Source organism: Sarcophilus harrisii, chromosome 3 (assembly GCF_902635505.1).
Source record: "Sarcophilus harrisii chromosome 3, mSarHar1.11, whole genome shotgun sequence".
NCBI classification, from domain to species: domain Eukaryota; kingdom Metazoa; phylum Chordata; class Mammalia; order Dasyuromorphia; family Dasyuridae; genus Sarcophilus; species Sarcophilus harrisii.
The window spans coordinates 475,486,429-475,502,819 of record NC_045428.1 but is presented as its reverse complement, the minus strand read 5'-3'; the positions used below and the strand labels follow the sequence as shown (position 1 = coordinate 475,502,819).

General features: G+C 31.9%; 1 protein-coding gene across 4 annotated transcripts in view; it reads left to right on the top strand.

The window, feature by feature from the left end:
• The window catches only part of PGR (progesterone receptor), a 77,968-nt gene extending 61,809 nt beyond the window's left edge, over window positions 1–16,159 (top strand). For 3 of the 4 annotated variants that reach the window (XM_031961046.1, XM_031961049.1, XM_031961048.1), the window contains exons 5-8: window positions 7,166–7,310; window positions 8,849–8,979; window positions 15,055–15,212; window positions 15,612–16,159. In XM_031961046.1, coding sequence (XP_031816906.1) covers window positions 7,166–7,310; window positions 8,849–8,979; window positions 15,055–15,212; window positions 15,612–15,767 — 590 coding nt within the window. In that variant the 3' untranslated portion in view covers window positions 15,768–16,159. Of the gene's footprint in view, window positions 1–7,165; window positions 7,311–8,848; window positions 8,980–12,449; window positions 12,498–15,054; window positions 15,213–15,611 lie in introns of those variants that run through there. The other variant, XM_031961047.1, reaches the window with a different exon arrangement.
• Window positions 16,160–16,391: the final 232 nt, after the last annotated feature.

Here is a 16,391-nt window from a genome sequence, read left to right as displayed (position 1 = left end):
TATGTGATTGCCTTGTTCTGAACTGCTAGTAATCTCCACATGGGAAAAGAGAACAGTTAGAATTATAGATACAGGATGTGCAGAAGAGAAGTTGGGGAGATCTTTATCAGTAGGCTAACATCAAATTTCATAAATTCAGAGTTATCAGAGACCTTTGTAGCTACCTAGTAAATGTTTCCCTGAATAAGAGTATCTTCTACCAAAAAGTATTCAGAATCCAGCTTTTTCTTGAAGATCTCTAGTGAGAGACAACCCACTAACTTCTTCAGTAGCTCATTCCCCTTTTGTATAATTCTAATTATTATACAATTTTCCCACATATCAAACATGAACTTGCCAGTTTGAAAATGGTTGTTGTAAAGAGCTTTGAGTACCAGGCAAAGGCAAAAAGTTTGAATTGTATTCTGAAGTCAATAGAAGTCACTGAGGTGTTTGGACAAGTTAGCAATGTAACCATATCTCTGTGTAAGAAAACCATATAAACATAATGTGAAGAATGAATTGGAAGAAGAGAGAACAAAGAAGATTTTTTTTTTGAGGAGACTGATGCCTTTTGGCATAAGTTGTTATTATAATCATCATAATCCTCCTAGTTGTATAGATATATTATGCCCAGTGGAGAAAATACTGGATTTGGAATTAGAAACCCTTAGATTGAATCTAGACCCTATAATCTTTAAAATCACTTCTAGCTTTAAAATCTTGGGATTTTGTGATCCCCAACAATTTTCATAGAGATTTAAAGTTTAAAAAGCATTGTTTTACTCCTTAAAGCAGCCCTTTACAGTAAGTGTTATTTTATTCACATTATATTGGAGAGACTTGAAGACTTTGTGAATGCCCAAGAACATATAACTAGTGTCTGAGATCTATATCTATATATTTATAGATATATAGATATAGATCTATATATTATATATAGATACAGATATATAAAACATATGATCTAGGTCTTCCTGACTCCAAATTAGGAAGGCAAATTATTATTCCCTTTATCCACTTATCCACTGGGCCATGCTACCTTTCAGATCAGTAGTACCCAAAGCATTTGCAAAACTACAGAGAAATGGCTGAAACTCTGGTATGCTTTCGAATACCTCTTATAAACCAAGTGCTGTAAGTGTCAAGATGAGAATGTTCTCTTCTAAGAATGAGCATTGTATTTAGGGCTAATAATAATAATTCATGCTTATATAATACATGAAAGTTTACAAAATGGGTATCCCCACAACAGTTCTGCTAGATGAGTCATACAAGTATTATCTCAACTTTACAAATAAAGAAATTGAGGCTCAATTCAAAAGAAGTTAAGGAAAGTAGACCTGAATTAACAGCTAGTATCAAACAGGACTTGAACATGGCCATTCTTATGACTGACTTTAAAGTCAGTAATTTTATCTCTGTACTACATTGGGGGAATTTAAAAAGTTTCTTGAAGTAGGCAGCATTTGAAAAAAGCTTATGAGAATGCACAGAATTTCAAAAGTTGGTGGAGGAGAGAACACTCCATATACAATAATGGTAAGGAGTTTGGAAGTAATAAACCATATAGTGTTTGGTGTGTTTGGAAAATACAGATCTTGTTTAAACATAGGGGAACAATAAAAGGATAAGACTAGTAATTAGATCAAATTTTAAAGGGCCTCCAATGTCAAAGTAGATTTCTACAAATTTAATAAATTAATTCAATAAGAATTTAAGTAAGTACCTATCATGTGCCAGGCACTGGAGATTAAAAGACCTTTTAGATAAATGTTTAAAGCCTAATGGGTAAGAAGAAAAATGTTAAGGAAGTATAAATTTTAAAAATTGTCATAAAATAGGTGGGGAATTGTTGCCTTACCTTGTATGCCATACTTTGTATGGCAATGGAGAATGTTTTGATTTTTTTTGTTTTTTTCTCCTCAATATTAAATAGATTAATCCAAGGGATAATAAACAAATACTGAAATTTTCTACTTTCTATACTACACTTAGCGAATGAGAATGTTTTACTTTTCTGTCCCCAAAAGACTTTTTAGGACCCCAAAATAAAATACTAAAGCAAGAAAGACATGCTTAAAAAGAAGACATCTAGTTGGCTACCCTATGTGGTACCAGTAGCTTGGAGGCAGATGAGGAAGAAGTAAAGGAAGAATGGAAGAAGAGGAACAAGGAACTAAAAATAAATCTGAATTTGAGTTAATTTTGAGCTCTTAATTGCTGTCATGTATTCTTCTCCAAATATTATCACTTGACCTGTCAATGCAGATTAGTTAATTTTCAAAATTCATACTTATTACTATGTCTTTTGAGCATTTCTATTTGAGAGGGCTTTATAAATGGAAGCTATATCTACTGGAGACAAGTCACTTAACTACTAGAAATAAGACAGATTAAAATGAATACTATATAACTACCTCATTTCCAAGGATCTTTTTTTCACATTGGGAAAGTGAAAAATAACTCTTCCACTAAAAGAGTTCTGGAAGAATTGTTCTAGTTTACCTGTTATCCAAATTAACTTGTATTATTTTTCCTGTTTTGCATTGTTAATGCCCTAGGGTTTGTCCTAGTTTCATAGACATTCTTATACCAATAAACATTTTTTTCTCTTTAATTCTCCATAATTATATTTCTTTTACCCAGTTATAATACTCACTAATTTTAATTCAAAAGAATATCCTTCAGGTAGTCCATCAATTGTGTTATCTTGATATTACCTTAATGTTTAGAATATGACAGTATCCAAATTTTTGTATCTTGATTGATATACCTTAATGTTTAGAATATGACAGTATCCAAATTTTTGTATCTTGATTGATAGAATGCTGTGTTGTATGTCATATTCTAGGACATACAAATTCTAATCTAGCACAAGAATTTATATGACCTAAGCAAATCACTTAATTTTTGTGTGACTCAAGTTTCTTTATCTCTAAAGGGAAGATTATATAATCTTTCTATATATGACAGAGTTGTCATGCCAAAATGAAATAGTAATTATGGGGCAGCTAGGTGGCACAGTGGATAGAGCACCAGCCATGAAGTCAGGAGGACCTGAGTTCAAATTTGGCTTTAGACACTTGACACTTTCTAGCTGTGTGACCCTGGGCAAGCCACTTTATTCCAGTTGCCTTAGCAAAAAAAAAAGAAAAGAAAAGAAAGAAAGAAAAGAAATAGTAATTACGAAATTTCATTGGTATATCATCAAAATCAGCACTAGTATCTTCCCATTGTGGTGAAAGATTTTTAACAGTGGCAAATGGAAATCAACCAGGTAAATGATTTGTGAAACACTTTGCCCAGCTAAATGGATTCTAATGTTTGAGAGCTGCTATTCTGTTTAGAATCTGTATTCTCCTTAATTATCCCCAGTCATCTTGGTACTTCAATGAGAACCTATAACTTGGCTAATTCCTAATATATCTTTTACATCAACCTTCTATCTTCTTTCTTGGCCTTATTTTTAATTACAGCACGATGTGTGTATGTTTATATAAAATTATATGCAGTAAATATCAACTTATAGTGACAACTTTCACTCATGATTTGGGTCTCCAGAGGGTACCCACTATTTTGAGGTTCAAAGACACCTATGGATGCCCTTTCTTAAAGCAACAGCTCCTTGGTTTCTACTAGTGTGCTTCCCATTAACAGTCATGCCAGTAGATACAATTAGCTCAAAACAGAGCCATTCAGTAAGCAGGCATAATAATAATTGTTGCAAAACATTTCCCTTAATAAACCTAAAATACAGTCTGACACAAATGCACATATTCATCCATAGAAAGAAACTATAGTGATGGTGGAATACGTGTAGCCAAGGCAACTCATAATTAAAGAACTGCAAAATTTTGATATTCTTTCCTCGTCATGTTTTCAGAAAGCTCCCTTCCAGGTGAATAATGTTTGTTTGGTCTGTTTGCTTAGCCACATTCCCAGGTTATGTTTAACTCCAGAGCTAGACTCTCAATTTTCAGAACTAACTCAACTTTTCTCTTGGCAGGTAGATAAAAATATTCCACATGTGACATGACCAAGGAATAATACAAAAAGACTGTTTTCTCATTTTGAGTGTTCCTTTGATACTTTAATTTGTCTATGATCTCTTAAACATGGATACTCCTGATGTTTCAGGTCATAATCCATCTAATTTCTTATCTGTTACTTTTCTCTATATCCTCCTATAAATATTCCAAAGATAGAAATCAAATATGCCAGAGACTTTGCATAATTATGTATTTATAATAAGAGTTTTTCTGTCAAATCAAAAAATTTGAAATCATTCTAGAAAAAAAGAATCTTGAGTCCCTGATCAAAAAGTACCTTAAAATTCTTCTAAAAAATTGAAGTATTCCTATAAAGTTGATAGAAATGACTGAAAAGCCATATATGCAATTATATACATATATATTTATGTTACATAATATGATAATTAATTAAAATATAAGTGGGACTTTAATATATTCTTTTCTTAACCTCTTCAGAAATATTTTTCCAAATAACATGATGACAGTTTCTGTTCCTGCCTTAGATTACTGAATATCATCTCCCTATTACTGAACAACTTAACATTTTTCCAACAAGTTTTGATGGCATGTATACTTTTGTTGTTCTTGTATTTATTTCACATTTTTGCTACTGTTTTTATTCATTTATGACCAAAGCAAGAGCCAGAGTTGTGAAACAATATCTTTTTGTTATTATTATTATTACTTAGAAATCTATAACTTATTTATTGGGCCTTAGCTATTGTTTACTTCATAGTCTGTAGTAATCAGGTACTCACATATCAAAATATTCTTTTCATGTCCAGAACTTTATCCAACTTATGGTTTTCCAGAAACAGTGCACTGGTAAATGGATAATCCAGCCAATATTTGCCCTAACTAAATAGTATTTAGGCCAGTGATAACAGTAGTCCATGTTTTCCCTATATGTGTGTTTACACATAGAAAACATATATGTACATATGTGTGTATGCATACACACAGATAGAAATAATATTGGGGAAGATCACAAGTCATCTCAAGAATTGTATCTTTTAAAGTTTTTTTTCTATAATCTTTGAGATTGGGCACCTTTTAACAGTGTTCCTTTCTGAAATTAACAGGTCAGATTACTTATGAAGAAAAGATATGTTTTTCTATTCATGGTTAAACAGTAGTCATTAATCACCTCTCTATAGAAAGTCTTTTTATTTTAACTATCAATCCAAATTTATTTTTACCTGATCATTATCTTCAAGGGGAATTTATCTCAGTGTTTCCTTCTTTATATAGGCATATAGTAATATAAAATATTATAGTTAAGGGAATAATATGTTACTCTATTCGAAATGTTGAAGTCAATTTAGCAGTGCCCAACTTATCACTGGTAAATACTGTAAAAAGGAAAGAAGTTGCAGGTAGTAATCATTCTATATAATTTTGCAGATAAGAAAGTAAATAGTGATAATTTAGAAATACTCAAAATTTATGGTATTTCAAGAAATTTTAGCTTTGCTGTTGTGTAATAAAAGTTATTCTTATTTTAGATCTGGTGACCAAAAAATGCACAAAAATTTCAAATTCAATAAAGTGTAGAACATGTACACTAAGAGCCAGATCTATAGCAATTGGAAGATCTAAATTATGCTGCTTACCATTAAAAGTATCAAATAATTCACCTCAATGCAAAAAAAAAAATAAAAATATATGTTAAATACAAGGTAAGATATTTGAAAATTATGAAATTGTTTCCCACAGAGAACATTTTCAGGCAGTATTATAATTGCTGATAATAAATAGAACCATTTTTGAAAGTAATGAATTTGTACTTGGTGGTATCAACAGACATGTTATCTTTAATAGTCTTCTTATTCAAATCTCACTTCCTATAATTATGGTAGTTTCCATGTAATATAATATATAAAAAACCAACAAAGGAAATAAAATATTAGTAGGGTAGAAAAAGCACTTGTAGTGGGAAGGTTTACATTCAAATCATGATCCAGTTTCATGGTCACTGTGTAATATTAACCAAGTTACTTAATCTCCCTAGATCTTAGTTTTGTGAAAATCCAGAATTTCAAAACAAAGTTAAAAGGTGCATATTCATTTAAATTAGTATGTTTTAAGGATCAGCTTCCCTCTGGTGCTTTAAAATTACATACTTCTTAAAGATGTGTCTATCATGTGAAGTAAGATATGCTTAGAGGGGAAAATCTCAATACTGGTTGGTTTCATATAAATAAAGGCAATTTATACCATGTAAGGGGCAGCTGGGTGGTGCAGTGGAGAATGCCAGATTTAGAGTCAGGAAAACTTCCTGACTTCAAATCTGGCTTCTAGTTTAATGATCCTAGGCAAGTCATTCAACCTGCTTTTCTTCAGTTTCCTCATTTGTCAAAGGAGCAGGATAAGGAAATGGTAAACTATTCCAGTTATCTTTGTCAGGAAAAATCCCAAATTGAGTCAGGAAGAGTAGGGCATGACTAAAAAGCACTGAACAATAACATATGCCATATATCAACACAGAATAATTGAGTTGAAAGCAAGGTAAAGTAAGAAAGTCAAAGACGTTGTCATTTCCATGAAATGCTATTGTATTTTCTGGTTCTGAGAAATTACTTCTTCCTACCCTTTTGAACTTTTTTCTTTATATCCCAACTTCTTCCCTTTTGGATTGAATGTACAAAGAAATCCAAAACTCTTTTCTTCTTGTATACCCCTTATCTAGAAATGGGAGGTATTTTAAATTTATGAACAGATATCAATAGTTCTTTCCCAGAGATCACTCTTTGACTGGAGTTCTCAAACATCATCAAGAAATGAATCACTCCATTTTGTTCACCACTAATAGTTGGGGTGGCAAGTTTTTGTTTTCTGAAATTTTGGGACAGTACTTGGGACACATCTCTTGTAAATAGATTTGAACCTTGAGTTTGCATAAAGTAATTTTAATAAACAATATAAATAAAATAATAATGACTAACTCAAAATTACTCTCATTTCTGTGTTTATTTTTCATTTGGATTTATTAGTAATTGGCATTTGGTATTGTAATATAGTTTGTGAAATAAGATTGATAATGTTTTATTACTATACTACTCACATTACTTGATAAGAATTAAAAGTATTTTTTTAGTTCTTACATAATGAAATTATTTTGGCCTATATTAATTTTTACATTTGATTTCTAGGATTCCGTAACTTACACATTGATGATCAGATAACCCTTATTCAGTATTCTTGGATGAGTCTAATGGTGTTTGGATTGGGGTGGAGATCATATAAACATGTCAATAGTCAAATGCTATATTTTGCACCTGATCTGATACTTAATGAGTAAGTATATAGTAGTTTGCCTGTTGAGAGTTTTTTGAAATAATTAAAGTTTCATATTATTTAATAATTCTAAGTAGGACATTTTGGAGATAAGGTTAGCTATCGCAAAAATAAAAGAATGCTTTTCTAGAAGATAATTTGAAAAACATTATGTCATTTTATTTATATCATGATGACCAAGAATTCTCCTTTTCATCTGTTATGTTTGAGGTTTAAATAATGTTCTCAATTAAAATATTTGAAATATAATTTGAAACAAAGACATGTCTAGTTGTCTAGTATTATTACTGAAGTTAATAATAGAAAAGGCAGTATTATATCTTTTAAAAAACTAAAATATAATTTAACATGAAAAGAAATAGATTTTTTTCTACTGGAAAGAAAAATGAGAAAGAGCATAAGCAAACTAACTTAGTAATATAAATTTCTGTAATGCTTATATCTATCATGAAGAAAAATCTTATCACAAAATAATTTTAATTGTTAAATTATAACTGTCAACTTAATCCTGTTTATTTCACTTGTTTTAATAGTGACCTTTCAAAATAATAATTGCTAATGCTTATGTAAGTTTTAAGGTTTGCAAAGCACTTTACATAATCTTATTTCATCTTCACAGTACTATGAGGTTGGCACTTTTATTGTGTCCACTTTACAAATGAGGAAACTGAATCTGAAAGAAGTTAAATGATTTTGCCTAGAATTACATAATGAAGCAGGATTCAAACTCATTTCTTCCAGAGTAGAAGTCAAGTACTATACTTTTGGATATTGAAAGGAATATTTAAATTCTACAACAAAATACCATACATTTCAGAATTCTTATTTGATCTTACACATTATTTTAAACATATTAGCCTATGCCAATTTAATTATTATAAAGTTACTCTGACAAAGTTTTTATAAGGTTAATTTTTGTAAAATGAATATTTTACATAAAATTAATTGCAACACAACCATTAATATATGCAAACATTTCAACTAGGAACTGTGGGCCCCATCTTGAAAATCCTACTATATAGTAATTTGTCAATTTCCTGACTCTTGGAACTCTACCATCTTTATTGTATTCCTAAAATGTGAATTTTTCATTTTCCTGAACATCACTTGCTTCATTATTCACAGTTCTTAGAATTTTGCTCCCCTTCTGTTTTGGTCTGTGAATTTAAATTATGATTCAATAGAACATGTAATTGATGTCTTTTTAAATTCTTTGTATTTGCCTAATTACCTTTGCAAAAATTTTTGCACTTACATTTCTAACTTTCTAGTAAGATTACCCCAATCTGAAAAGCCTTTATCTTCAAAGTTTTAGGTAATATTAAAAACATTCCTTTCTTACTTTATGAAACACATTTTTATTGGACTTAAAGCCCAAATATTCAATCTATTTGTAAGTGAAAGTGCCTTGTATGCAAAAATAGGCAAGATTGCTTAGTGATATCACATTCTCTGAAAATATTATAATGTTCAGTTTTCTGAGATACTGTATTGCTGTTGTTTTATTTATTTATTTTTATTTTTTGTGGTATTGCAAGACAGCGAATGAAAGAATCATCCTTCTATTCCTTATGCCTTACCATGTGGCAAATCCCACAGGAGTTCATGAAGCTTCAAGTTACTCAAGAAGAATTCCTCTGTATGAAAGCATTACTGCTTCTTAATACAAGTAAGTAATTAACTGTTAGGGTTCATTATTAAAATATAAAACAATATAAGATTTATTTAGGGGCAGCTAGGTGGCTCAGGAGGACCTGAGTTCAAATCTGGCCTCAGACACTTAACACTTCCTAGCTGTGGGACCCTGGACAAGTCACTTAACCCTAATTGCCTCAGCAAAAATAAATGAAAAATAAGGTTTATTTGATGATCATTTATAGTATCTGCTAAAGAGAAAAGCACCTGGTAATGTGGCATCATCTTTACATTTTTAGTTCAGTTTAATAAACACGGATATTATGCAAGGTGCTGGACAGAGACAAAAAATGCAAGTCTCTGCCTCAAAAACACAGAGTATCAAAGAGAAACAACATTTTTACAAATACAGGATGATGGGTGTTGGGCTGCAGGGGAATTTATGCATATCAAGAAAAACCTAATCCAAGAAGTAGCATTCCAGTTGTGCTTTGAAGGAATTTTAGAGAGCACTCAGATCATGGACATAGTGTGGAGTAATGCAGAGAGTAGGAGGCCTCTGGGTGGCAGAGTAGAGCCTCAGCCCTGGAGGCAGGAGGACCTGAGTTCAAATTTGGTTAGACACTTGATACCCACTAGCTGTGTGACTCTGAGCAAGTCACTTAACCCTCTTAAGAAAGAAACAAAGAAAAGAAAAATACATGAAGTGGCAGAGCTGACATAGGAGAGTAGCAAGAAGCAGTACAGCCAGCTCCCCACCACTCTGCCCTCCCCACCCTCACTAACAACAATCTCCAAACAAACAAAATTATTTAAAATACTCTGCTGAATGCTAATGAGGAAACTGAAGGAAAAGTAGCAAATCGTTTTTCTAATACAAGTCTGCACAGAAAACAGACCCAGAGGTCCAACCAACAACTCACCAAGCATATAGAACTCCAGTGCCCAGGAATAGGCTGTGCACCAGGCAAGAGGGGATCCCAGACTTGACAACAGGTGCCAGCTGGCAGCTTTGTGGCCCATCAACTCATTCTGTACTGCAGGGTTAACTGAGGAAGGTTCTCTGCCACCCTGGAACGCATATACAGTGAGGAACAAGAAATAACCACAAGTAGCGTGACTCAAATCCCAGAAGCAGAGCTAGGTTTTGGTTTCAGCTTCCATTTTAAAGCCTACAGAAGAATAAGCAAAATAGGTATTTCATTCCAAAGAGAAGTTTGCAGTTCTGGAATTGAACTAGCAGAATTTCCAAAATGGCTGATAGTGTCTGAGTCCAACATTAGCATACTGTTGGCTCAGACCAGTTTGGAAATACTGAAAGTTTACATGTCCTTAGCATGAGCTGTCCCTAAGATCTTTCAATAGCAAACACAATACCAAAAAAGCTACAACCAGACCATCGCCAAAATGCCCAGCACTAACACCAAAGTTGAAGCCAGGAAGTAGCCTGGAAGAATGAGAAAATAAAAAAGAACCCCAGTGTTTAAAAAAAATACTATTATGATAGCTGTGAGGCTTAAAACACAACTTTAGAAAAAAGAGAATGACTCCAAAACATCTTCAAGCAAAGTATAGCTTTACTACAGATCAAAATAGAATTCCTATAAAAATAAAGTAAGATGTTTTGTTGGAGTTTTTTTAAGATTTAAAATGTTTTGTAAGTGAAATGAGAAAGCTAGAGAAAAATAGAAAAGAAATGAGAACTAAGGAAGAAAGAACCGGAAAAGGAATCAATAGCTAAGCACAAGTGGAACAAAACCTTGCCCAAGCAACAAATCTCCTGAAAATTAGAATAGACTAAAAAGTATCCAGGAAACAATAAGAATTTTTTTTTAATTTTAAACTGAAGATAAGGCAAAATGTAAAGTAATTTCATGGTAAAAATAACTAACATGAAAAGCAGATCAAAAAAGAAAAAAAGAGAAACATCTAATTACTTGATGCTTTTGACCCCCCTTCCCCAAAGAAAACCTAGGCATTTTACTTAAAGAAATCTTAAAGTTAATCAGATCTCTTAGATTCCGAAAGCAAAGTAGAAATAGGAAAAAAAACCACTAGTTACTTACTGAAAATGGTGAAAAATTAAAAGTCCCAAAAACATTTAATCCAAGTCCAAATCAAGACCAAAAGAATACTGCAAAGAATTTAGATACCAAGGAGGCCACAGTCAGTATCATATGTTACATAGTAGCCACTATAAAAAGGAGCAGAGTTTGAAATGATAGTCCAGAAGAAAAGACTATAAGCTTATTAAAAAAAAAGAATACATGACTCAAAAAATAAGTATAATTCTACAAGAGAAAAATATGCTTTTAATAAAATAGAGGAATTTGAAGCATTCTTGATAAAGAACTAAAGCTGCCCTTCACTCAGTAGAAAATAGAAAGAATAGGGAAAAGGAAGAAGGAGGAACAAAGGGAGGAGAGATTGAAGGAAAGATTAATCCTAAGAAAACTTTAAAGTTGTACAAAAATATCTTAAAATGTAAATAAAAATATGTAGAACTCTTTTTGAGATAATAAAAAGGATAACCATAAATTAGGACATATAAATGTCCAGAAATGGTTCAACAACTTAGGACATTTAAATGTGATGGAGTATTATGTTATTGTAACAAATGAAGGAAATGGTTTCAGAGAAACCTGAGAAGACTTAATTGAACTGATGCAGCATAAAGTACGCAGAATCAGGAATATAATTTAAACAATAATAGTAATGTGGTAAGTACAAAAAATTTGCAAACATTTAGGGCCTCTGATCAGCATAATGACCAACTTCAATTCCAGAGGACTACTAATGATAAACATCTTCCATCTCCAGATAGAGAAGTAAAAGGTTCAGAGTATAGTTACATGGTTGTATTAGGGTGTTTTTTTTCTTTTTTATTCTTATTTGAGGGGAACATGAATAATAGAGAGCAGATTTTTGCTGATCAAAATTTTAAATGAAAAAGTTTATGTGTAAAAGTGTAAGGGAGGTTCTTTGTTGCAAAGTACAAGAGAACCATATCATTGCTCTTATTCCATGTCTTACCTGAGATAGAATAAAGCGTAAGAAGGCTAGAAGAAGGAAAACACCAGTTTATAAAGAACTTTAAAAGTAAGACAGAAGATTTCATTTTCAATCTTAGAGGAAACAGGGTACCACTTATTTTATTGAGCAGGAGAATAACATGGTCAGACCTGTTCTTTTGGAGAATCATTTTAAAGGTCAGAGAAGTTCATATTTTATCATGAAAGCAGGAAGGAGACACTAAAACCTCGTGAAATGGAAAGAGATATGGTTGGGTTTGTACTTTAGAAATATTAGTTTGATAACTGTATGGAAGAGGGATTAGAGAAGGCAGTATCTACTAGAGGTCTAGACTTAGAATAGAAGACTATCGCGCAAAAGGAACTGAATGAAACATTCTCCCTTCTCAGAAAAGAAGTGATAGGTGATAGATGCAGAATGCTATACATGTTGTTAGATATGATTAATATGTCAGTTTGTTTTACTTACCAGTTTTTCATTGTTACATGGAAGAAATCTGGAATTAAGAATTATTGGGAAGTGAGTATTTTAAAACAAAACAAATCTTTCCCCCCAAAAAAAGAAAATATTACCAAGACCAAAAAAATTGTCTTTAATGTCTCCCCATCATCTCTAGGATAAAATACAAACTCCTCAGACTTGCATTTGCCTCTCCACAGGCTGTCTTCAATCTATTTTTTTCAGATTCATTTTGTAATGCCCAATTCATAATAATCATAGTCATAGTATTCAATTCATAATTAAATTTGAAATACATTCCATCATTTTCTGTATTTCTCTAATTGGCATAATTGTTTTTTTCCCTTAACTTGAAATTCAATCTCCTATCTATTAGCCTTTATGCCTTCACACAAGCTTTCCATGATCCCCTAACATTTCTTTCCCTCCTAAAATCACTTCGTTTTCACATTTATTTATTTGCTTATTTATTTATCAGTTTGTTTATTTGTTTGTTTTTATTTATAAGTACCCCAGCAAATATAAGCTCCTTAAATAAAGGAACTTTTATTTTATATTTTATATGCTCAATACATGGCAAAGCATCTTGTGCAACTGTCAGTACACAATATTCTGGGGATGCAAATGCAGATTTTAAAATGACAATCTGTACTCTCAAGGAGCTTGCATTCAAATGGGGGAAGACAACACATAAAAAAGGAGCTGAAAGGTAAGAGGAAATCTATGTAGGGAACTGGGTGGCTTATTATCAAGAAAGGGAGATGGCTTGTCTGTGGACCTTCCTCAAATTGAAAGTCTTGAGACAAAGTAATCAACTGGAGAAGGTCTTACAGGAGTGGTTTGGGAGACAGGTGAGGCATGATACCATAGTATACAGTATCAGGGATGGTGGTCAATTGAATTGAATTAGTTGAATTGAAAGTGATAGAAATCAAAACTTGAGTGTTAGCAGCAGAAAAAAGAAAGAATAGTTAAGACAAGAAAGATGTTATGGATCAAAACTAAGTTTGTAGAGGTTGACAAGAAAATAGTTGGCTACCAGGTAGCAAATTTTTAAGGCCTTGGAAGCTTATAAGAAGAATTGTATATTTAGGTATCAAGCAGATTTTAATCTAAATTGATTAGGAATGTAAGCTAGTTCACACATCAATGAAATCAAGGATCATTTGATTGAAGAAATCAATACTACCCACTTTTCACCCCATATTTCATTCTTCTATCATTTTTATCACATAATTTCTAGCTTGATACTTTTTTAGGTTTTGAAGCTTAAATTAAGAGTCAATTTTTGAGTAGTAGAGTGGAATGGATAAAATACATTTGTGACAAAGAGATAAAATAACAACTTAGATGTACTTTTACTTCCATGATCATAATAAAAATTGTCACTAGCTCTAAGAGAAATTATCCCAGCCATTATGGATCTCTATTTTGGGTATCTGCATCACTTCTTAAAGGGTGCTTCTCTACATTAATGGTATATCTCATTACCATTAAGATTAGGGAATCTTTAAGCTGTATTGGTGTGATTTTAGTAAATTGAATGGAGACTTCAAAAAAAAAAACTAGAACCTTTTCTTTTAATAGATAAAGATAATAAAGGATTTCTTATAAGTGCATGTAATATTAGTCATTTTGTATGACGTTTTAAATCTTTCATTTAAAATGATTTTTAGAGTTGATTAAATATATTAAGATATGAAAGGTATATATTAACAACACACTTTGTGTTGAGTAGTTAACTATTATTTTCCAACAGTTATTATGAGAGTCAGTATTATTTTCCATTTTTCAGATAAGGGTATTCATTTGCCTAAAGCAAGCTATTTAGTTTTATTTACAAAGGATACCATTTTAGTGCATCCTGATTCACACCAGAAATTTGTCTCCAATGTGTGCTAATAAAAATGGGCTTAAAGAAGTAATCTGTATTAAGCTTCAAAGGGCAGCTAGGTAATACAGTGAATAGAGTTTCAGGTATGGAGTCAGGAAGACTCATCTTTCTGAGTTCAAGTGTAGCCTTTGATACTTAATAGCTGTGTGATCTGTGCAAGTCACAACCCTTTTTGCCTCAGTTTCCTTATCTAAATGTAAAATGAGCTGGAGAAAGAAATGGCACACCACTCTAGTATCTTTGTCACAAAAATTAAGTAGGTAACAAAGGGTCTAACACTGTTGAAAACAACTGTATCAACATAAGATCAAATATCTAAATATTTATAATCATATATATGGTTGAGTGGTTGACTTTTTCACACTTTTATTGTATTTATCAGCATACACATAGAATATATGCTAATAAAATTAGATCATAGGAGATGATCTTTGGTAACAAAACAGATAATTGCAGATTTTTAATTGGGAATTGGAAGTTGTATAAACTTTCTCTGACTTATCTAGTTAGTTCAGTGCACTAAAGGAAGCTTTGCACATGCTGTCACATTGCCATGGAACACAGTCTTCACTATTAATTGGAATCAGTCTATAGTTAGATTTAAAAAAAAAAAAAAGCAAATCTTGACTAGACTGTTCAGAGATTAACTATTCCTGGGTCAAAAAATATCTAATGTACTGTTTTCCCCAAGAAATGTTACCCACAATAATTATCTTCTTTTAGTTCCATTGGAAGGACTTAGGAATCAGAACCAGTTTGATGAGATGAGATCAAGCTACATTAGAGAGCTCATCAAAGCCATTGGTTTGAGACAGAAAGGAGTTGTGGCTAGCTCACAGCGTTTTTATCAGCTGACAAGATTTATGGACTCCCTGCATGATGTAAGTGTTTTTCTTTTCACATTACCAGTAACTGACTCCTGCATTTCTGTTTTTTAATTATTCAAACTTAAATTTAAATTTGCATGATTCCTTCAAAGCTTCTATGTATAAATATTGCAAAAAGTATAGTTATTTATAACATGTTGCTGTAAGCTTATGCTATTTATTTGTCACAGACAGATCAAAATAATCTTCTTAAAATCTTTATGAAAAAATTCATATATTGTAGAGAACATTTTCAATTCTGACTCTGAGAGAAATTATACTACTACTTACCTAAAATGCTCCTTAATTATTCTTGCCTATTGATAGCATATTATAATTTTAAAAAATAATTACTCTGAGTATGTTGTGTCTTTTTTTCTTACCTATTTCTTATCCATTTGTCAAACAAAACAGCTTGTAAAACAACTCCATCTCTACTGCTTGAACACATTTATCCAATCCCGGGCACTGAGTGTTGAATTTCCAGAAATGATGTCTGAAGTTATTGCTGCACAGTTACCCAAGATCCTTGCAGGGATGGTGAAACCTCTTCTCTTTCATAAAAAATGAATGTTGATTTTTTTCTTCTTAAAATGGATTACATTATGTGGAATTTCTGTTTTGTTTTGGTCAAGATTTTGGTGTCTTAAAATTTTTAAATATTCTTCTCAGCGCCTTATACTTGTAATATAACATGCAGAGTAAATTTAAGAGAGAGATTATGAAACACAAATGTGTTTACTTTATAAAGCATAATTAGTATTTTGTAAGTGTTTTGTGTACTCAAATTTTCCTTTAAAATTCACAAGATTGGAAAAGTACTTTAAATTGAATGTTAAAATAAACTTAATCTTCATTTTATTTCATAGAATTTAAAGAGAACTTTTTTTTCCCTTTTCATCTAACAGACTTCAACCTAAACGACAATTGTACAGTCAATAAAATGTTCATTGCACACTTTGCTTCTATGTAGCTCTTTTTTGATTCCTCCTATTTGCCTACTACCTTCGTGGAAACTATTCTTCCACCTTAGTATTTCTCAGTCTAAGGAGCCATAAACCCTGGTGGTATTACACACACACACACACACACACACACACACACACACACAAAACACACATTCCAGAACTGTTGCTGATACGCATCTAATTAGCTGTTTGGTGGACTGATGCATGTGGCTTGTTAGTTTTTCTC